This window comes from Silurus aristotelis (genome assembly GCF_946808225.1).
Source record: "Silurus aristotelis genome assembly, chromosome: 5".
NCBI lineage: Eukaryota > Metazoa > Chordata > Actinopteri > Siluriformes > Siluridae > Silurus > Silurus aristotelis.
The window spans coordinates 25,019,462-25,042,807 of NC_139578.1; the positions used below are offsets into that span (position 1 = coordinate 25,019,462).

General features: G+C 37.0%; 1 protein-coding gene and 1 long non-coding RNA gene across 3 annotated transcripts; both read left to right on the forward strand.

Moving 5' to 3' along the window:
• Nucleotides 1-895: 895 nt before the first annotated feature.
• LOC310726911 lies at nucleotides 896-4,107 on the forward strand. Of its 2 annotated transcripts, XR_014533859.1 has the most exons (4): nucleotides 896-1,058; nucleotides 1,161-1,205; nucleotides 1,343-2,392; nucleotides 3,303-4,107. It is a non-coding gene; the product is annotated as an uncharacterized lncRNA (long non-coding RNA). The 2 variants fall into 2 exon arrangements; XR_014533860.1 differs by lacking the exon at nucleotides 896-1,058 and having other exon boundaries at nucleotides 1,083-1,205.
• Nucleotides 4,108-13,929: 9,822 nt separating this feature from the next.
• LOC310726762 (protein mono-ADP-ribosyltransferase PARP14-like) lies at nucleotides 13,930-22,868 on the forward strand. The gene is made up of 15 exons (XM_083542618.1): nucleotides 13,930-14,387; nucleotides 14,545-14,705; nucleotides 14,868-16,376; nucleotides 16,481-16,714; nucleotides 16,809-17,033; nucleotides 17,575-17,632; nucleotides 17,727-17,870; nucleotides 17,971-18,030; nucleotides 19,253-19,429; nucleotides 20,516-20,698; nucleotides 20,852-21,219; nucleotides 21,361-21,598; nucleotides 21,695-21,831; nucleotides 21,978-22,155; nucleotides 22,255-22,868. The coding sequence occupies exons 1-15, from the start codon at nucleotides 14,216-14,218 to the stop codon at nucleotides 22,539-22,541; spliced, it is 4,131 nt and encodes a 1,376-aa protein (XP_083398744.1). The 5' UTR covers nucleotides 13,930-14,215; the 3' UTR covers nucleotides 22,542-22,868.
• The last annotated feature ends 478 nt before the right edge of the window (nucleotides 22,869-23,346 follow it).

Below are 23,346 nucleotides of genomic sequence, written 5' to 3' on the forward strand. Positions count from 1 at the left end.
CACTGAACGGACAAAGGAATGTGTGTGAGATAGTGTGAAAACAGTTTTAACACTAACAGGTATAAAATTGTCTGGACCTCAGCTGGTGAGGAGGGTTTATTTACTGGACCTCAAGAAATTTTAGCGGAAGAAACTTAAAGTAACATGAAATCCTTGTGGGTGTAAGACAGATTTCAACTCCACCCCACAGGAAAATAACAAGTTCTTATTGTGGTAAACATGCAGACGTGACAACCTACCAACTCTCCGCAGTAAAGTTTAACCCCAGTTAAATTTAGTTTCAGTTTCACTTTAGAATCTTATTGTTTGATGAAGACTATTGATGTTGTTAGACAAAACACCTGGTACATATTGGGCCTAGGCTACCTTTTTTATTATTATTATTATTTTTTTTATAACATTTATCTTACATTTCACTTGACTCGCATTTTAAATGTAATAATAATTTATATTATGGCTTTTAGAACTTATATAAATAAAAATCATTATTAATACTAGGGGATATGTGATATTTGATACCATCGAGATTTGCTAAAGATTTTTATGTTTTTATTATTAATTGACAGTGTTTTATTTATATAAAATAATTAAAGTTCATATAAAATGTTAGGAGATGCCAGCAAGGCTCAGTTGTCCTGGACAGAGAAGCTTCATTCCTTACATACATTACATTTCCACTATCTCATTAATCTGAAGTCACAGAAAAACATGACGCTTGTTCTGAAATTACTGCATAAAGTCTAGCTGGTGCAATTTACATGTAAAAAAGGAACTGATACCTGTGTTGGAAACGTTTCAACTTCTGCAAAGCACTGACACTGAAGATTGGTAAACAAACATCTTTGAACAGAAAACCTCACTTTACCAACTATTAAATGTGCTTTATACTGAAAATACTGAAGTTTACAATACATATTTATCAGTTTACCCTGATGAGTACCAGTAAGGATTAGAGCAGTCTTTACTTCTTTAGTTACAGTGTAAGTTATGAATTGACTTCTTGGCTTTGTGGATTTTCTCCCTTTAGTTATTCAGTAAAAATATGGAAAGTAGAGCAGGTGAGTATCACATATTTTATAGATTCTTGTTCCATGTAAAAAGATGCTGACTTTAAATGGAATAAAAATTACTATATTATTTTTGTCTTGGTTAATCTGCAGCCAAGCGAGATGATCAGCAATCCTTGTTAGATGATACTGATGAAGGTAAATTACCCCCAGTTATGACTACATGATACTGTATGTATCTTGTAGTCATAATTCTCCACAATTACATACATCATTTTCCAGCTTCCAGGAGTTAATTTTAATGACAAATTTATTTTTGTTTTCTTTATAAACAGTAACTCTTATTGAGAAGATCTCAGTTGTGATTATGGGACATCATGGAATTGGGAAGAATACAGTAGGGAATGCTCTTCTTAAGAAGAAAGCCTTCACATTCATGGATAGATCTAAAACATATTACTTAAAGGAGGAACACACAACAAACAACAGACATATTGCCGTGACTCGTGTTCCAGGCTGGTCTGCAGATTTAAGCTCTCAGAAGAATGCCCCCCTTTGGCCAGTCATTAAAGACAGTGTGCAGTCATTTGTGGATGGACCCCATGTTATTATGCTGGTTGTTGGTACAAACACTAAACCTGCAGAGACAACAAAAAAAATAATAAAAGAAATCTTGGGTGATAGCGTTGCCCAGCACATTTTACCCGTTTCAGTGGATGGACAAAAAATTGTGGTTTATCACAGTGCTAGAAAACAAACCATAATTAAGAGGTGTAAATATCACTACTTTGTAAGATGCATGTGTGGAAAGCAAAACAAAAATCTAATTGAATCAATTGAGGACTTTATTGTATATAAGCAGGACATTCATTTTTGTGCTCTGGGAAAAAAGGAACCAAACCTTGAAATGCAGCATCAGGAGCTGGCTAAGCTTGTGAATAAAATGGAATGCAAAATTACAGCTCTGTCTAAATGTGTGGATTCCAGTATTTATGTAATAGAATCAAAAAATGCTGAGATAAGGGAACTACAACGTTTGCTGAAAGAAAAAGAGGATATTCTGAGAGCCAAAGAGGAACAGATACAAATCTTAAAGTCAAATAAAAATAATAAAACAGCAAATCTCTCTGTCCAGCACAAAAAGACTGAACAGCTTGAGCATGTGTCCAAACAAGAAGAGCATGTAAAGATGAAAGAGTTTCAGAGACAGATTGGTGATTTGCAAAAACAACTTGAAGAAAAAGACAGAGAGATAGATCAACTGAGAAAAGACACTCAAGAGCTGAAATCTCAAAAGGGAAAGAAAAGAAAATCTACAAATAAGAGAGAACAGAAAGATACTAATTCTATTGAATTAGTCCAACTGACCAGAGGAGATGCAGAAGGTATGATACCCATACATAGTTTTTTTTAATTTTATAATATGATATGAATTAAGACTGTGGAAGTAATACCTTTCAAGTACTTCTATATATCTTTAGCAATACAATATCTCTCTGTCTCCATCTCTCTCTTTATCTATCTGTTGTGCGCACACACACACACACACACACACACACACACACACACACACACACACACACACACACACACACACACACACACACACACACACACTCTCACAGGTAGCCTTTGCATCGCACCCCGTCTTCCAAACTAAACTGGAAACTGTCATCTCGAATTTTCTGATTAGTTCCAGGCACAAGACAAGTGTGCAGGTTTACAGTTAGATGAAGAAACCTAAGTCTGAAGTATTTAGTTTAAAACTTAAAAAAATACAAATAGTTGTAATGTCATCTAAGAGTACAAATTGTAGTAAACATATGCTTAATTACTAGATAATTACTGGCTATGCCAGTGGCTATATGATTAAACCAGAAAATGCCAGAACAATAAAGCTGAAAGGTATTAATGAGGAAATAAGCAGGAAATTAGTAAATAATTAGCTGTTAGAAATGTTGTATGCTTATTTTAGGCCTACCTTTGTAAAGTATATTTGTAAAATCCTGATGTTTGAGGGTGTGAAGGAAGACTTTAGTAGACATACACAACATCAACCAAGCAAGGGCTCCATTTATTTTAATCATGATTTCCAACATGCTTTTCAACTTTTAACGCCTTTAAACGTTATCTTTAATTGTCTCTTTATATTCTGTAAATAATGTACTTGTTTTTACATTAAAAAACTATGGATTTGTGGAAATTCGATTACGTAACAAAAATGCTATCTGATATAATAAACTGTGCGCATTTAAGCTTCCATTACTAACTTTAGGGCTGCTTTTTTGTACTCAGGTGTACAATTTTTGAAGAAAAACCGCAACAAGCTCATTGAGAGAATTGTGGCAGTAAAACCCATTTCTGATGAACTGCTTCAGTTTATTGGGCACCACAAATATGACATGATTCTACACGCTCCAACAGAGTATGAGCAAAAGAGACAGCTCTTCAACATTACTCAAAAAGGTGGAGAGAAATTACAAATAGAGTTCTACAGATGCCTGTTAAAACATGAGAAATATCTTGTTGAAGAATTAAAGGAGTCATCATAAATTACTAAATTACCAATTTTAGAACATTTCGCCAAAATCTGACATGGAGTTTGGTTCTGAGCTCAGCTCTCTGTCCTACGATGTGCCTGTACATCTTTTCTGAGGTGCTTGTCTTGCTCTGTGATTTCATGGACTCATAATGAAAAAAATTGTGGACAATGAAAAACCTGAGACTGTGATCAGGCATTAGATTAAATAAATTTACAGCAGATCTGAAGGACTTTACTAACCAGTCTGTCTGGATTTTTTTTTTTTCAAATCATTATTTTCTGTTTATGCCTGTAAGTGTAAATAAATATAATAATGTTATCATATTACTGTACCTTGGCAGTAATAATATTATTATTGTAAATACTGTAGTTCATCCATGGAAAAAAAAATAAGCCAAAACAGAATTTGCTCCTGATGTTCCAGTGTGTATGACCCCTTCCATCATGAACTGTTTGGCTTTTCGTATAAAACCCAAAGATACATGAGATTACTCTGTATTGTATAATTTTAAAACCAGTTTTGCTTTTACTCTCAAAATAAGACGTGAAAAAGATGTGAAAATGTGTAATGTAAGTATCTGTGTGTGTGTGTGTGTGTGTGTGTGTGTGTGTGTGTGTGTGTGTGTGTGTGTGTGTGTGTGTGTGTGTGTGTGTGAAGACTGGAGTGCCCACTACGATCAGATGGAACAAAGCTGTATCTAAAATATGCAGCATGCAGCAAAAATGTATAGATGTCTAGAGTGAGATTGAATTTACTGGCTTTTCTGTTGAGCATCTTGACTTTTGTCTGAAAAAAAACCAAATGTGTACATTTTGCCATTAGAACCTCAAGACTAGAATACTATAAAAAGTGATTCAACAACAGCTTCAGCATTGCATTATCTATTTCATCTCGACTAAGTACAGAGATGGGAAGTCACCACTGTTCCTTCCTGCAACCATTTTGATAGCTACTGACCACTGCAGACTGAAAACACCCCACAAAAGCTGAAGTTTTGTAGATTCTCTGAACAGCCATCACAATTTGGCCCTTGTCAAACTTATTCAAGTTTACTTACACGTTTGCCCATTTTTTCTGCTTCTAATGAATGATAAAGAGATAATCAGTATTATTCACTCACCGGTCATAATGTTATAAGGTTATAATGTTATTCAATTTAATTCATTTCATTTTTATTTGTATATAGCTTTTAACAATTAACATTGTCTCAAAGCAGGTTTACACAGTTAATGTGGTAATAAAAATGAATCAGATGTTCTTTATAAGTGTAGCTTTGTCCCTGATGAGCAAGCTGGTGGTGACTGTGGCAAAAAAAAACTCCCCGAGATGGCATAAGGAAGAAACCTTAAGGAACCGGACTCAAGAGGGCACAGAGTGGCCTGGATGAAGTGGGAAGAGGGGCAGGAGCAGTGGTCACTGGGACCTCAGGAGCACGTTTTACTCAACCAAGAGAGAGAGAGAGAGTGTAAAGAGGGGTGACAGGAAGAGAAGGATATGGATTATTATGTGTCCTTATTGTTGTTTGAAAGTTAAGGACACTGTGCAGTTGGGGACTCCGGCAAGACTCACTATGGCAGCATAACTAAAAAGGAGGACCAGAAGGTAAAACAAACATGAGGGATCTCTGGGATAAGAGATGACCCACCAAACCACAGTCAACACACCTGAGTGAGCAAGTTTCTGTTCTTCAGGGAATAGAGAGAAAAACATTTGATCCTGAAAGTCATAGATTCCATCCTTCACTTCATGTAGTAGTGTGGGTAGTGTGTTAGTGTATAGTGTGTGTAGTGTTCATGGCCTGTCTGTCTCCAGCCCTGTCTTTTCTTTGGGACAGGTTTCATGTGTTTTTGCAGCTGTTCCAACTTCCACACTGATAAGTGTGTGTGTATATAAATGCCCCTTTGTTTTCACTTCATATTTGTGAAGTAATGTGTCTCTGTACTAAACTGTTTATGGCTAACGATTCATGATCATGCTTTCATTCTTTTGTCTTGGTTTTGATTTCTTGCTTCTGTAACTTCTGACATTATATTGTTTGTATAGTTGATATAATTTTTCATTTCATAAAACAACATTGACCTCTGACAGTTTTATACCCATCACATTTCTACATACATGCAGTGACTAATCAATCCAGCATAAAACATGTGCCAAATTAAATATGCAGGTCACAAACTAAAATTTTATACTGGATCGGTCGGGGCCCGGGTTACCAACGACCACCACAGGTATTGTTAGCCAAAAGTGTAATTGGGCTACTGTTGGCCGAAGGAGGAGAAGGAGAGACAGCAGGGAAAGGAGAAGTGGAGGAGAGTGGAGGTTAGGGTGGGCACTTTAAATGTTGGTACTATGACTGGTAAAGGGAGAGAGTTAGCTGACATGATGGAGAGGAGAAAGGTAGACATGTTGTGTCTTCAGGAGACCAAGTGGAAAGAGAGTAAGGCCAGAAACATTGGAGGTGGGTTCAAACTGTTCTATCATGGTGTGGATGGAAAGAGAAATGGTGTAGGGTGATCCTGAAGGAAGAGTACAGTAAGAGTGTAGTGGAGGTGAAAAGAGTTTCTGATAGGGTGATGAACGTGAAGCTGGAAGTTGAAGCGTTGATGATAAATGTCATTACTGCTTATGCTCCACAAGTGGGTTGTGAGATGAAGGAGAAAGAATAATTCTGGACTGAGTTAGAAGAAGTGGTGGAGTGTGTACATAAGAAAGAAAGATTGGTGATTGGGGCAGACTTCAAAGGACATGTACAGTGAAGTGAACAAAGGTGATGAGGAGGTGATGGGTAGGTAGATGGTGGAAGATTTTGCTAAAAGGATGGAAATGGCAGTGGTGAATACTTATTTTAAGAAGAAGGAGGAGCATAGGGTGATGTATAAGAGTGAAGGAAGGTGCACATAGGTGAACTATTTTATATGTAGGAGATGCAACCTGAAGGAGATTGGAGGCTGTAAGGTGTTTGCAGGGTATAGTGGAGGTTAGATTGCATAAAGGATCAGCTCTGAGCCCTTTCTTGTTTGCAGTGGTGATGGACAGGTTGACGAACGAGGTCAGACAGAAGTCTCCATGGACTATGATGTTTGCAGATGATATTGTGATTTGTGGTGAGAGTAGGGAGCAGGTTGAGAAGAGCCTGGTATGTGCTGGAGAAAAGCGGAATGAAAGTTAGTAGGATTAAGATGTGTGTGAATGAGAGTGCAACAGTGCAAAGTAATGAAGAGTGTGTTAGAGAAGTAAAGAAAAGAGTGCAGGCAGGGTGGAGTGGGTAAAGAAGATTAGCATGAGTGATTTGTGATAGAAGGATACAGTAAAACCCCGTTGTATGAGCAACCTATAGTACGAGCAAACGGAGATACGAGCAAACTCGCTCGCAAAATTTTACCCTATTTCACGAGCAAATTTCGAATTTTTTCACGAGCTGCCGGTTCCCAGTTTTCAGCCGAAGCATCAGTCGCTTAGTTGATGACATATCCCTCGGTCGCTCTCGTTGTTCAGTGCACCAAAAACGTAACTTTGATATTTTTATTTCACTAGAAATCCTGAAAAATGTCTCCCAAGAAAATCAGTGATGGTGCTGTGAAAACGAAAGTAAATAGAATTACCATGGAAACCAAGAATGTTACGAGCGTGGTGCGTGTCTTACACTCGCAATCAACCACTACCACATGAGTAAGTGTTAAATTATGTTTACATTACGCTAATTTGTGGTGTACCCTAGATTTGTTTGTTAAAATAGGCTACAAATACTTTTTAAGTGTAGAAATAAGCGATCGAATGAGGTCTCGGAACAGATTAAATCGCTTTTACACTCATTCTTATGGGGAAAATCAGTTCAAACGTACGAGCAAATGGACCTACAAGCAATTTTCAAGAACGAATTATGCTCGTCCAACGGGGTTTTACTGTATCTGCAAGAGTGAAAGGGAAAGTTTATAGGACTGTGGTGAGACATGCAGGTAGTTGGTTTGAAAGAGGCAGATGTAAAGGACAGGGTGGTATGGTATTAATGATCCGCTCTGGTGACCCCTAATGGGAGAAGCTGAAAGAAGAAGAAGATTCTTCTTTTCTGTTTTATATTGATTATATTATACAAACTGTCACTGTCATCTACACATATGACAATAAAACTTGAAACTTGAAATTTTAAACTTAAAATTTTAAACATCTTTGCATTTTCATCAAACACAACAAACAATGTAAGTGCTAGCAAGTGGTGGCATAATTTGAGCTCTTTGCTTTATTTGAGTTAATTTATTGCATATCATGTAATAGTTCCCTGAGTGTGTGTTACATCGTCACTGCCCAAACCAAGTAACACAAAAGATGGCCCACAAACATGGCCACCAGAAACCCTAAGCACCCAAAAGCAATCACAAACTCTCTTACTCTCATACTCACCCTCATTCTGACTGCATCCACCTTGACTCTCTTACTCAGTTATTTACAGTAAATACAATCTTCACTGGAGTTATACCGTACATTCTCTGTCACACACCTGTCAATAGCAAAATTAATGTACTGTGTTGAGGGAGTTGTAGCTACACATCACTCCAGCCTGTTTCCTGACTCTGATTCTGATCTGTGTTTTGGGATTTTTTTGCTTCTGCTAAAATATAGAATCCCAACCTGCAACTGTCATCATCATGACAGTGTGTGTGTGTGTGTGTGTGTGTGTGTGTGTGTGTGTGTGTGTGTGTGTGTATATATTTGTAAAGTGAAGTGTTAAACATAGCAAAATAAGGCCATTCTTTAAAATCTGTCACCTGCCAACAGTCAACGAGCTCTCACGCAATATTACTGTGCTAGATTTCATTAGATTTTTACTTCTATTCTCTGTTGCTGTTATTAACTGCTTTACCTGAGCCCTCGCTGTTAAAGTAGTCGGCAAAAGAAAATATTGAGCCAAGATTGTAGAAATGCACTTAACATAATTATTTTTATTTTAGGGTTATATATATTATTTTCTAATACATGATTTAATTTCATAAAGTTGTTCTGTAGCCCATCAGTTTCCAGTGCAAAAGGTACTTTGATTCACATGGGAGTGTGCTGAATGCAGTGTTATAGCAGTCTGGAGCTGGAGAGACTAAAGCTCTACTGCATCACTAAGTAGAGATGAAATAAGAGCTACAATCTTACTGACACAACATCTTAGAACAACCAGTCGAATAACTTTGTGTGTATTGCAGGACTACAAACAACCTTGAAATATCATGACAAAATACACCTTGACACAACTGAAAATTATCAAAATAACATGCAAGTCGCTCAGAGTGGGATTTTTTCCTTTATAAACTGTAGTATTTAGTACTTATACATATAAAATTATAATTTTAGTATAATACAACTTCAGCCTTTCACAACTTGTCATTATAGGAGCTTTAAAGACATCACCTCACTTCTTATCATATTTGCTAAGAAATAAGGTGTCTCACAAATAAACCAAAATGAAAGTACAGCAACTGGAAAAACAATATTTGGTACAAAACACGTTTACTTTTAGAAAGATCATATTAAAAAATATTCATCTTCAAACTGATGAGTATTTAGATTATTTTTAAACAATGAATGTGTTTATTTTGGGAAAAAAAGCAATAATTATTAACTGTCTTTCAGGGATAATGTTTATTTGTGTGAATCTCCTGATTCTCTACAGTTTCATGGAATCTCAGTGAGGTATGAAAAAAGAGCTCCCCTATCTCTCTGTATTTTCTTTTGTAGGTTTAATGGAGTATAAAAGCTGCTATTGAGAGAACTGATTTCTAGTCCTCTTGTAAACACGCAGGATTAATCTTGGTTTCAGGAAGAGAAGCTGTTTAACTGCATTGGTAAAGGGTGGTGTGTTTGATGTCTCAGAGCTGGATAACATGTTCAGCTCAATAGCAGTAGTGTTTAGTAAAATTAAATAAAATAAAAACTCTGTCAGTTGTGTCTGAATAAACAACATTTATTAAGTCCCCTTCATAGTGTGAGAACTTCCACTCAAGTTTGCATGATGAGATACCTTACATTCCAACAGTGCTTCAGTACCAAAGGCAGGCAGAATCAAGTATACAGACCTGTTTACTTTCTCATTTAGTTTTATTAGAAAATATATGTAAATTCGTTTTCCTTAAAAATCTGCAAAAAAATATCCCCACTAAACATAATTCTTTTGTTTGTTTGTTTTCAGTTTAAAGTAAAAAAAAATTAAGCTTCAAATAGGTTAGGTGCATTCCATTTCTATTCAACCTTCAGATGTTTCTATATTTTCATGTAACATGTTAGATAATTTTAAAAAGCCAGAGCTCTGTTTATATAAAGTCTTAGAGATGTAAATGCAGGTCAAAGAAAAACATCAGGCAATAACACAAATTTGTTAATCTGACTTTAAGTCAAGTCAAGTCAAGTTTATTTGTATAGCGCTTTTCACAACAGACATTGTCTCAAAGCAGCTTTATAGAAATCAACAGTCAAGGTGAATGGTGTGCATTTGTCCCTGATGAGCAAGCCTGATGAGTGGCGACAGTGACAAGGAAAAACTCCCTTAGATGTAATGAGGCTTTAGGCTATTAGGCTACTTTAGTATATTGTTCCCCTAGCAATTTGTCTACCATTCATACAAGCTTTCTATTTGATTTGGGGTATATTTTCTTTTTTCAGCTGCATCCAGGGAGCTTGGCTACAGTCCTATAGAGATTACTGTCTTTCTTTCTTTCGGCTTCTCCCATTAGGGGTCGCCACAGCGGATCATCCGCATGTTTGATTTGGCACATGTTTTTACATGTATAATGAACATTTTAAAAATCATTCTTGAAGTTTGGAGTTTTTATACATTTTATATTTTATAAATATTTTATATGTAATATTTATTTATTAGAGGTACATGCTGTTTTACTATTTCAATTGTTCAATAGGAACAGCTACATCCTTACAAAAAATATAATACATTTAACAAAATTTGACATTTTAAATTTCATGAAATCTACAAACCCAAAGAATTTTTACAGTATATTTTATTGCATTTGGGGAAATAGGCACAAAGGATTAATTAACATATAAGTAAACTTAAAGACTTTTAACACTAGAGATTCTAAATGAAAGAAGCCAGAGCCCACTCCAGTTCTTTCTGACCTCCCCAAATAACTCTCTTCTTCACTTTCTCTGATTCATGTTCAGTGTGGTGCACACAACCATTAACAAATGGTTAACCATTAACCATTGACTACTTCTCTCAATTTAAACTGGTGGAATGACTGATTACAGATTAAATATGTGCGATGGTATTTAAAGAAAACAACTAGTTTAAAATGTAAACATGAATGAGACATGTGGCTTTACATGATACACTTCCGGTGTACTCACTTTTGTTGCCAACTATTTAGACAATAATGGCTATATTTTATTTTCAGAGGACTATAAATCTATACTGCTATACAAGCTGCACATTGACTTATCTAAAATATAAACAAATACATAGATTTATTTATTTAGGTGTACCAGTCAAAATATAGAATATAAAGATATACCGTATATATTTAGATAAACATTTGTTACTTTCCTGACAACACAGAGGAATTGCACATGGTTGGTCCAGCAGCTGCTCTGTTCTGCTCTGCTCTGTTCTGCCATGTTTTATCAAACCCAACACCAGTGCTGTGGAAATGACAGTGGAGTGGATGAGACTGGAGAAAAGTGAATAATTAGTGCATTTATATAAGGATCATAAAGACAGAATAAAAAAAATACAGGATCAGTCCTACAGAGGAAGAACATCACTGTTTAAAGATGAGCTACAGAAAGGCAACACACTTAACTCAAACTCTCAGCTCTCAGAGTCTCTGATGAAGGAGAATATAAATGTCTAATTAATGACAAATCCTGGTATGATGATATCATTGTCCACATCATTGTAGAGGGTAAGATTTTTTTATTTTTTACCTTTATTCAGTGGATGTTATCCTATAATTTAACTTTTATCTTAAAGTAATTATCTCAAAGTCTCTTAATTGTCCTTATTTAAGTGGGCGTTCACTCACTTACTATAAACTAAATACATGGCTACAATCCTTACCTACCCAGGGTTATTGGTTGTCCTGCTCTGATTATCACCTCATTTAACTCAAAGGAGCTGTTGATTACCTGATTATAGGAATCTAATGTGATGTGGGAAGGGGAAACATTACAACAAACATGCAAAATAGATAATTTCTGGACTTTGGGTTGAGAAAATGTGGAATAAATAAACCCTAGTACTCAAAGTACTCAGACATGTGCTGTGTCACCATTCCCCTACTATCAATCCCAAATAATACATGAGACTCCTTACCTGTTAGTGGGATTTCTGGGCGTGGTGACTTCCACACAGTCTGTCTATTCGTGGTGATATAGTGGTACATAGTGACAGCCTAATATCATTCTCTGGTTCTAGCCTTGCCCTGTACTTGTTCTTTAGATATGCCAGTGTGGAAAACCGCTCTCACAAAGGTATGTAGTTGGAAAGGGTAAAATACACCTCAATGCTTTTACTGTAAGCTCTGGAAATTCTGTCTGGCAACTTATCCAGAACTTCATAAGGGGTTGTGTATCATACATATGCCTCCTTACAGAGTCTGTGGACATCTCTATGAGCTGATCCTCTTCTACAGTAATTAAGCTTGACCCTGCTGCTGCATCATCACTGAATGGGAGCAGGATCCATTTGCTGTCACAGCACCACTCATCAGAATCATTGAAGTACTTTTGGAATTGAACCACAAGCTTCCTCAAATGCTCACACACAATGTCTTTAATGTCAGAATATTCCTCAACTGAAGGGAACATAGCCATGTTACCACTCTCCACTCGTTCTATCCATCTCACCTCTGAATGGTAAAGGAGAGAGATGTGTTCACTTCTGAAGCCTTGACATAGGGATGCAAACAGACGTGTATTTAATGCTTTTCGTTTTATCAGGTTTACAGTTTTAACAACAGCATCAAATACCTCGCTGAACTCAATACTGAGATCTTTGGCGGCCAGAGCTTCTCTATGAATCATGCAATGTGTCCAAATTATCGCCGGTGCTACTTTCTTTACGTGCCCAATCAATCCAGTCTGGCTGCCACTCATAGCTCTGGCACCATCACTACATAGCGCCACACACTTCTGCCATGAAATATTGTGTTCTTTGAAAAAGTCATCAATGGCTAAGAAAAGATCTCGGCACCTGTAGTTCACCCTGGCAGCGGTTTGCAAAAGAGAAATTCCTCGCACATTTCACCATTATCCTCATATCGCACAAATGCCAAAAGTTGCGCATCATTTGTTATATGTCATCTCGTCTAATTGAATGGAAAATCCTTGAACTGATCGAAGTTTCTCTATCAACTGCTCTTTCACATCATTTGCCATTTCCTCAATTCAACGTCCGACTGTGCTATCTGACACTGACAAAGGAATAGTTTTTAATTTATTAGCACATTCTTCGTTCATCATGGTTTTTATGTCTATAGCTGCTGGCAAAATCAGCTGCTCTGCAATTGTATGTGGCTTTTTACATTGTGCAACTCTGAGAGCCACCAGATATGAGGCTCTCTGTGCATTTTCACTGACTTTTGCACTCTTTCTAATGAGCGTCTGCTGTCCTTTGAAATCACGCAACATCTGTTGCATACACTCAATAGGCTTGGCCTTCAGGAAGCTGTGATGTGTCACCATATGACGAGAAAGTTTCGACGGTTTCATCGTTTCATTTGAAAGCACCATTGAACATACGAAACACAGTGGTACCTCCTCTCCTGTTTTGTCAGTCGTTACTGTAAATCCATATTTAACATAATCTTCACTGTATTTTTTTTTTCGTTTCCCACTACATTTACCTGTTTCCTCCGAAGTTGTAGCTTTGTCTGCAGAGCATGCAGCAGAAGCCTGTCCATCTGTCCTGACATCTGTCACTTTCCTTACTAAAAAGCGATCCATGCTGGTGCTGACTAGCAAACCTCACCTTAGTTAGAAACGTTAGCTAACAGCTCCACTCCAAATTTCAATTCACCAAAACTATTAAGCGTCTATTCAATAAAACCTGAATAATGTGTTTTCTTAACTCCGAGATGCTGGTCTATTTCGCGCGCAAGATGAATGTGTATGTATATGACGCAAAACACAACGTTAGCAAAGCATAGGCCTGATAGGTGCAAAGCTAGCCTATCCTGTGTCAGTTTGAATATTTTAGATATTTTCAATAAATTAAGTTTTCCCACTAATGTGCAAATATTCTGGAAATGTTTGGAAAAATAAATTATGGAAAAAAAAGTGATTTTAATAGTGAAATTATGTAGGCCAACCACATGCAATGCCGCCGCGGACCACCGGGGGGCCGCGGACCACCGGTTGAAAACCCCTGGAATAACTGATCCATTGTTAGCTTTTTTTTTTGTTTCAAAGTGTATTTAAAAATATACTGACTGTATGGGCATTCACAACAGCCGCAATTAATTCCAACATTAGCTTTTTACAAGTTATTTTCCAAAGTGTCTCATTACAGTACAGGATGTAGCCACTCACAGCCACCGGCGGGGGAGGAAGAGAAAACAACAAAAATAAGAGACTGAAAGTGAAAGTAATCACCGCTGCTGTGCTACTTTTTCTTCCTGCTTTGTGTGAGAAATATTTAAGCGGTAGAAGTTATCGTAAGTTTTATTCAATATGTCAGGCTATCAGCATCCTGTGTTTTTTGAGGCAAACATCCTCTCTGATGGGGACATAAAGAAGATTAGAAATTATTTTACAATCAGGAGGCAGTCTGGAGGAGGAGAGTGTGGAGAAGTGGAAAAAGTGGGAGACAACACCTATAAGATAAGCTTTTCTGAAAAAAAAGGTCAGTGAACATGAAAATCAGTCACTATAATTTGATGATGTGACATATGCAAGAAAAATATTGTAAAATGTGATCATTATTATTATTATTATTATTATTATTATTATTATTATTATTATTATTATTATTATTATTATTATTATTATCATTATTACAGCACAAGACAGAGTATTAAGTAAACCTGAACATACAATCAATCTCACTGGACGAAAAAATGTACATATCCTGATAAAACAACATGACACTCAAGAAGAAAAACAGCTTCTGCCACATTCCACATCTGATCCACCAGATGCTGCCTCACTTAACATGCATACGGTAAACCAAGCAAATAAATCCCTACTCTGATTTATAGGCAATGCCAAATGAATTTTCTGAAAATGTATATAAATATATAATGAAACTTATTTTTAGAGTATGGGCAAAAAGGTCATAGTAAAGCGATATAGTTACTTAATTTATTATGTGTTTATTTTACAGGCCTCAGGGAATACACTTATGCAGAAAGTACTTAAACTCGATCCATATTTACTGCGCTATCTGAAAGACAATTCAATAGCAAAGTCAGATTTGGAAGATAAACTCTCCTCATTGCTAAGTACCTTTCAGTTGGACATCGTCACTGAAACAGTAGTGGTAGTGAGGGATGCAGTCCAAACAGTCCAAACAGGTCAAACTGATGTCCAGCAGAAATGGGAAGCAAAGGTGGATATTGTGTTCTCAGAACTACAAGATCGTTATATTATCCGTTTCGAGGTGGACCCTGTTAGGTTGGAGATTCTACAAAAAAACTCTTGCTTGTTCCCACAAAACCTTGGAATTTATGAGGAAAGTGGTTTATATGTGATTGTTGGTGAAAAAAAGGAAGTAGACAAATTTGTGAAAGTTATAGATAATTTGCTGATGAGGCAGCAAGCTCGCAAAGAATGCCACGTGTCTGAGACACGTTATGCACTTGTGAAAGAAAAGTATGAGCAGGAGATAAAGTCAAAATTTTCAATAATTCAAATTAGACAGGAGCATCCTGGCTGTCTTGTCCTAAAGGGTCCAGAAGAACAAATCAATTCAGCAGCAACAAAGCTTCAAGAGATGCTTAATCATATTCAAGAGAAAAGAATTTCACTGCCGCATCCTCTCAAAGCATTTTTGTCATCTAGTGGTGCTATTCAGGTCTTTCAGACACGGTTTCGGCAGAACCTCTGCAGTGAGGTTTTGTTTGATGACACAGGCTCCAGCTTGGATTTGGTTCTGCTGAGTTTGTCCACAGGAGCACTTCAGGAAGCAGCAAATGCAATACAGAGAGGCCTGTGTGTGGAGACAGTGCTGCTGGAGCAAGCTGAATCTGTGTCACCAGCAATAGATAATTTGAAGAATGCTTTGAGTCCTGCATTACAGCAGGCTAATCGAGGATCTCCTAAAGTGGAACTTAGCTACAAGTCAGGGTCACTGTCTGACTCTGGAATGAAAGTGGAACTGGTGGGCTACAGCAATGAAGTCAATAAATTAAAAAACATTATACAGGAGTATAAGCAAAACTACATGGAATACAGCGACTCTGTGTCTATACCTTCAGTAGAACTAGTGGATAAATTTTCTGAACTTCTGTCACTGCTACATGTGACAGCAACCGATGTAAATCTAATGCCAAAATCTTCCCCTCATGCATGTGTCCAAATCTCAGGACCTCGGTGTAAAGTAGCTGACATGAAGAATAAACTGCAGTCATCATTTTGCCAGCTAATTATGAGAAAGATTTCAGTGGATGGTCCTGGAGTCCTGCAGTTCTTTCAAGAGGAAGGTTTAAAAACACAAGCATTATTGCAGAGTTCATGTCAAGTTCTGATATTCCCCCAAAACAATGTCCAAACCAGTACTGCAACAGCTGGAAACACAGTCTTTACCAGTTTCCCTACTTTACCTACTTATGTGTCACCTTCCGTTCACCCTGTGGCCCTGGAAATTATATTTGGAGGTCTTGAAAATCAGCAGGTAAAAACTAATAACCTATTACTGCAAACCTAACAGAAAATGCCATCTGGTTGTTAAAATTAATTAAAATACTTGTATAATTGAGATAATTTCTTTTGGGACAGGCTGATATACTTGTTGCCCCCATGTTGAATACAAACCTGAAATCAACTATTGTTGGGAAATCCTTGCTAGATAAAGGAGGTCAGCACTTTCAGAGTAATTTTGATGCTACCAAAGGAAGATGTAGAATTACACCTGGAGATGTGCTGGAGGTTGACGGGACTCCATTAGGGTGTGACAAGGTTTTCTTTATTGAGTGTGCAGCTTGGACTGGAAACACGCACAATAGTGAAAAGGTCAGAAAAATTTTTAATTAAAAAATAAACTTTTGTAATTTGTGTGGCTTTAAGACACTACATATGACACTTTTGTAATTAAATATTTTTATAGGCATTACGCAGTGGACTTAAACGAGCTCTGGCACTTTGTGAACTGCACGCATGCAGCTTAGTCGCTTTTCCAGTAATTGGACCAGAAGTGGCACTGGCTGTACCTATAAAAAATTCAGTTGACATTCTCACAGGAGAGATTAGGACATTTAGCCTGTCACAATCCACTGGTTCTCTAAGGGCCATAAGAATTGTAATAATGCCTAATTACCCAGATTCTGAAGAGGTAAGAGATTATCATTTGTGCATTTTATACACGCAACATATATTTTGTTTATATTATTATTATTATTATGATTATTATAAAAGTGTCATTTGTAAGATTTCAAAGGAAAACATACTTTCACACACATTTGTCTTCCTGTTCTTTCTCTGACACAAAAAGATAGACATAAAGAAATTAGTTGTCCACAAGTTTAAACATTTCCAAAAAATAGTAAAACAGAAAATTAAGAAACTTATACTATGGACTTATTATCTCTAATTATAATCTTTCATTTTAACCCTTTATAAAATGACATGTACAGGTCACTATAAATAAATGTAATTTTCAGCAGAAAATCGCACTTCTCTGACATTGTTCTTAATTATTTAGGTTAAATTTGTGTAACCCAAGTGATACATTGTAGACATTACCTTAATTCTGTGCAGCCTATGTATAATATCTTAAACTGGGTAGACAAAATAAACAGAGAAAGAACTTGCTAAGAAATTCCACAAGGTGTCACTAAAGTCAAAACAATGACTTTTTAAAAACTCACTATTAGATCTACTGGGCAGTCAATACTGGCTTAAATGCAATAATGGTGGATCACACAGGACAGGGTAAGTGTATTTTTAACCATTGTATTACCTATAAATCTTACGTTTGAATACAATTATTGAACTATTTTTAAATATATTTCATTGACTCTTCCAGCCGCCTTTCAGTCTCTAAGCTCTGAAATTGACGATGTCACCATCCCAGTGTCCACATGTCAGCTTCATATCATATTTGGAGACATCAGCAATGAGACTACTGACGTCATCGTAAACACCACAGATTTTACTGACTTACAGACAGGTGCATTTTTTTTTTTATCCTAAACATTTTTCCATTTTGTTACGTATCTTTTTGTGAAAGGCTGGGATCTTTGCTGACTTATGAAAGGTCTGTTTTTCAGATGTATGCAATGACATTTTGACTATTGCTGGACCACAAGTCAGGGCTGCAATAAACAGAGGTAAAAACAAGAACAACCAAACCCTAGTATTAAATATTGTTGGAGTTTAAAGCTGCCTATGGCTGGACCAATCTACAAGATTTTTACAATCCTTACCAATATTTTAAATGGAAAAGGCAAGCAGGGCAGGCCAAATTATGCCCAACAATTATCATACACAGTTTCTACTGTAAGATTAGATTCCTATTATATTTAGAGGAATTTTCTGACTGACAGCAGATCATTACATTTGTACAACTGTATATTGTAAAGAAAAACAGTAGCAAGTGTGGTGAAAAAAATTTTATTAAGGGAATTTTGTAAAAAAAGAGGGAATGAGCACAGGCCAGTCTTTATGATTACAGCAGCAGTTATGTGGTAAAAAAAAAAAGGTCTACATTTAGTGCCCACTGTGTGGGTGATATTATTTTCTAAAGTAAAGTTAAGACATGTTAAGATATTCCATTGTCTTTATTTACAGCAAGGAAGATAGTGACGTATGTCACTTCATGCTTAGTTTCATGCTGAAATCCTATCTTATCTCAGGAAATTGTATATCTGCTGTGTAACGGCAGCCTGTATAAACAAGGAATGTATGAAGTGTGATTGAAGTGTGATTACTCAACCTGAGATTTTTAGGCAAATCAATCAAGAGTGTTTTATTAATTCTCAGAATAATGAACAAACAAGCTTAAAAAGAATGATGTTTTTAAATGCTGAGCTTAAGTTCTTACAGAGATAGAATTTTCCACTAAATGTTTTAATGTTGTGTCTTTTTGGGGAGCATAAATTAAGTTATAAAGCAAATAAGCTAGGGATAGCTAATAAGTATACACTCTCAGTAAAAATCCAGGGATGCACATTACTCCAGCAGCTTAATAAGCATATACTTGGCAGTAGATACAGTGAGTGCAGGTGTCACTGCCAGAGTTGATCTTCATGCTCTAGTACTTTTCGTCACTATTAATGTAGTGCTATATTTATGAACTTCTGTCAGAGGCTTTGCTGTTTTTAACAGTTATTAGTCTGTAAAATTAAATTACTTTATTACTTTAATACTTTAGGAGTTGTTGGTATGTGTCTTTCATCAAATAGAGCTACATTTTTACCAAAGTGAGTAAATTCACAACACAAGAATGACCAGCACACCCGAGTATGTTGAGTAATATTTGAACTTGAACAAGTGCATAATGACAAGAGTGAAGATTCTGCCCCCCTTCACATACTTTCCTCCTTACTATAGTGCAGGTAAACAAAGGAGAAATCTGTACTACTCAGCCTGGAGAATTCCCCTGCAAAGTGATTATGCATGTGTGTGGAGCAAAGGATTCAGAAGTTATTAAAAAACTGGCACGAGACATTCTCCTCAAATGTGAACAAAGTGGCTACGGATCAGTGGCCATTCCTGCTATTTGTGCTGGTCAGTATTTGTGGGTATGTATATATATATATATATATATATACACACACAGTGGAACCCGGTTATCTCGCCCTCGGTTACCTCGACAACCCTATTAAGTCGACGTTTTTGAAGTCTCGCTTTGTCTAAGCATTTTTTATCGGTTAGGTTTGTCGCCGAACCCTGATATCTCGAGCACAAGGGGGGAAAAATTTGCCATTTAACGTCGGTTATCTCGGTGCAGCCGCAGAAGAACTCGCGAAAGTGGCGGAAAAATCAAACCTTACAGCTGCTACAGGTGTTGTATTGTATACTGGTGAATCTCTGCTGTTAGTTAGTGCACATATGCCTTTTGTTGTTAAATGTTATGCGATGAACGGGAGGCGAAAGCCGCGCTTGGCGGCGCCGAACGTGGGATGAGCAAAAGCATAGAATCAACACCGGCAGGATCGGGGGGCGGGGGGGGGAGATCCGCGATGCGCTTTGGGAAGAAAAAAGCAGCCGTTGAGAGAGTGCCGGTGGGAAGACACGTACCGGGATACGCATTAACGATAACAACAACCGCCGTGAACCAACATATACCAACAATAACGGACAGTGAGAGTGTGGAAGTTTAAGGAGCTGGTGATGATGATAAACGAGCACCATATGTGCGCGATTGAAGCCGGGAGCTTCAGAGAAAGTGGCCGAGAAAACACCTGACACGCTGAAGGGGGCTGAAGGGGGCGTGGCAGGTGGATTCCTGACAGATAAACATGTACTGTATGTATTTTTATAACATGCCTCCATCAAACAAATCGCGGCAACGCTGTTGTGTAAAAAAACTCCAAAAACACGTGCATGCACATTCTCATTTATTAGCGCACATCATGTACATAAAGAAATTTGAAGCACGTTAATATATTGCCGCCATTTTGATTTTCCTTTATCTCGATCATCGGTTACCTCGATGCTTTTTGGCGACCCCCTAGGACATCGACATAACCGGGTTCCACTGTGTATATATATATATATATATATATATATAAAACACTATTGCAGAGACAAGTATAAATTATATCTCTTGGTAGGAGATTCTTAAATAACTAACCACTGTGAACGGTGTAGGTAAAGGAGGATTGAATGCCCGTCTGGTTGCCCAGGCTATTCTGCAGGGTGTGAAAGATGCTACAATACAAGCTAACTTCAATAGTGTTCAAAGAATTCACATTGTTCTGATGAAAATCCATGTTTTTTTGGAGTTCAAAGCAATGGCACAGCAGATCTTTGGCCAATTTAACCAGCGGACAGGTGAGAAAAACATCCCTGTTAATAGAACTCTATTATTAACTAAATTTTTACTGTATAAGATTACAATTATTGAGAGTAATCATGTCTGTGTACTTAGCACTGTAAATCATTTACTGCCTTTGTCTGATTGTTGTCTTTCTTTTGTCATTCCAGCACCTTTGCTGTACAGACCTCACAGAGCATCTACATCTTCTTTGAGCCTAAGTTTGAGCTCTCTTGTTCCATCTCTTCCATACCAGCATGACAGTGCTGACTTTCTTGTAGTGGGTTTAACTGATGATAATGTCTCAAAGGCCTGTCGAGAGCTTCCTCAAGCATATAAAAGCCATTGCTCTTCTCATGTTGTTTCACAAGAGGAACTTAAACACTTCAGTCCAGCTGAGGTGGATAATCTTATTAATAATGTGAGACGTCTGGGTATTCAGATAAGCCAACAAGGCCCTGATGGGTTGGAAGTTCATGGACTGACAAAAGGGGTAAATGAATTCACACAACTGATAAAAGGAGCTCTTCTCAGGCAGGTAAGTAGTAGGTTTGAATGTAATAAAATGTATTTCCTCTATTAGTGGCTCTATTTATTTGACAAGGAAGTAATATTTTGTCTATGTCATGTATGGAAGGTTCTGATTACTGTTTAAACACGCACAATTTTGTCATTGTAGATGAGAGAGAAAGAGCAGGACATAGTTTTTTCACATGTCAGCTGGTGTATTTTGGGATCAAGAGGAATCTGGGAAAGGTTGCCCAAAGAGGCTCATCATCAGCTGGAAAACAATATTGTTGGTGGAGGGATACTGGATGCACAAGCACAAAAATGGACAGTAAATCTTACAATCATGGAGGCAAAAGCAAAGGGGTCAAATGCTGTGACAAAACTCAAACGATTGGAGAACTTGCCAGGTGCAAAAACATTTTTTTCAATTATTGCATCAAAGAAGAATGAACTTCCTCTGTCTGATCAAATGTACTTATATTGGTTTATTTCTTGGGTCTTAGATTTCAATCTTCCACTTTACTGGGACAGTATGAATGCAGGGGATGTTAAAAAGGTGGTTAAACTGCACCCCAGCTCTGCTGAGTACAAAAAAGTGAAAAATGACTTCAAGAGAACAGTTGCAAAAGCAGTTGTAAAGGTTAGTGGGAAAGACTGAATGTTAAGGACTAAACAAATAGGAAAGTAGTTGCTAAAACATTACATAAAGAGAAAGAGAGAATAGAGGGTGTTGACACATTACAAATTTTAAACCATAAGTAAGCAGTGGGTCTTTTTTTTTCACAGATCGAGCGCATTCAAAATATGCACCTTCGTCGGGCATATGAAGTTCGTAAGAAAGAGTTGGAGAATAAGAACAGGGTCATTGGGGCAAGAGAGAAAGTGCTATATCACGGGACCACAGCCGATGCCTGTGATTCTATAATGCACAGTAACTTTAACCGCAGATTTGCAGGACAGAACGGTAAGGGTTAAATGAATGTTATACACTGAAGTTAATCTAAATGAATTTCATTTCACAAAATGAATATGATTAAGGAGTTTGCTTGATTTTACTTTTCAGCAACAATGTATGGACTCGGGACATACTTTGCTTTAAATGCCAGTTATTCGGCCAATCCCACATACTCTGTACCTGCAACAGATGGGACCCAGCTCATGTTTGTGACACTTGTCCTAACTGGTCATTACACACAGGGACAACGTGACATGATTGTTCCGCCTCCTCGCTCATCACAGGATCCTAATGACAGATTTGACAGTGTGGTCGACAACATGCAGAATCCCAGCATGTTCGTGGTTTTTCATGACTGCCAGGCTTACCCAGACTACCTCATCACATTTAAATGAGGGCATAGTTGCAGCTCCCTGCTAGGTTGAAAACGAAATACAATTAGATACAAACATTTATAACCAGTCTTAGTTGACTAAAATGCAAAATGAGGACTAAACAGTGTCGGGAGAATTAAAAATGTTATCCCAGGAATAATAGTGCAACTGTTAAAACATTGTAATCAAAATTTATTTTGATCTGCATCTACAGGGCAAAGCAGGGGTTAATACCCATACACAATAAAAAAAAAAAATGATGGAATATTTCACCCTTATTCTTTGGAGCTGCCCCCATGTTTCTTTTTATTGTGAAACTACAATGAACAGAGATTTGCTTCACTTTAATATCAAGCAGTTGCCTGTTATGCTGTATATGTAGGTGTGAAAAAGTATGGCAAGTTCAGACTAGAGCTTAGTCTGATTTAGTAATTGAAGTAGGTTTCAGTTTCTTTAGCCAACTTTTTTATGCTTTTCACTGGTAAGACCATCAAAGCCTATGAGTAAATGTCCAAGATGTCTAAATGTTTATCATATCTCTTTTGCATTTTTACATTTAAGTAAGGTTGTAAAAAAATATAAGATAATATATTCCTTTATTCGTCCCACAGTGGGGAAATTTCTCTGTTACAGCAGCAAAGAAAATAATTGTGCTAATATATAAAAGAATAGAGACATTATACAGTATACAATATATACACAACACAATGTATAAATACAAAAAGAAAAAAAAAGAGACCACAAGTAAGTAGTTATGCTATCGGACATATTGCACATAGGTAATATTGCACGTTTTTAAACGGTTCTTAGGTTTTCCCCACGTGTC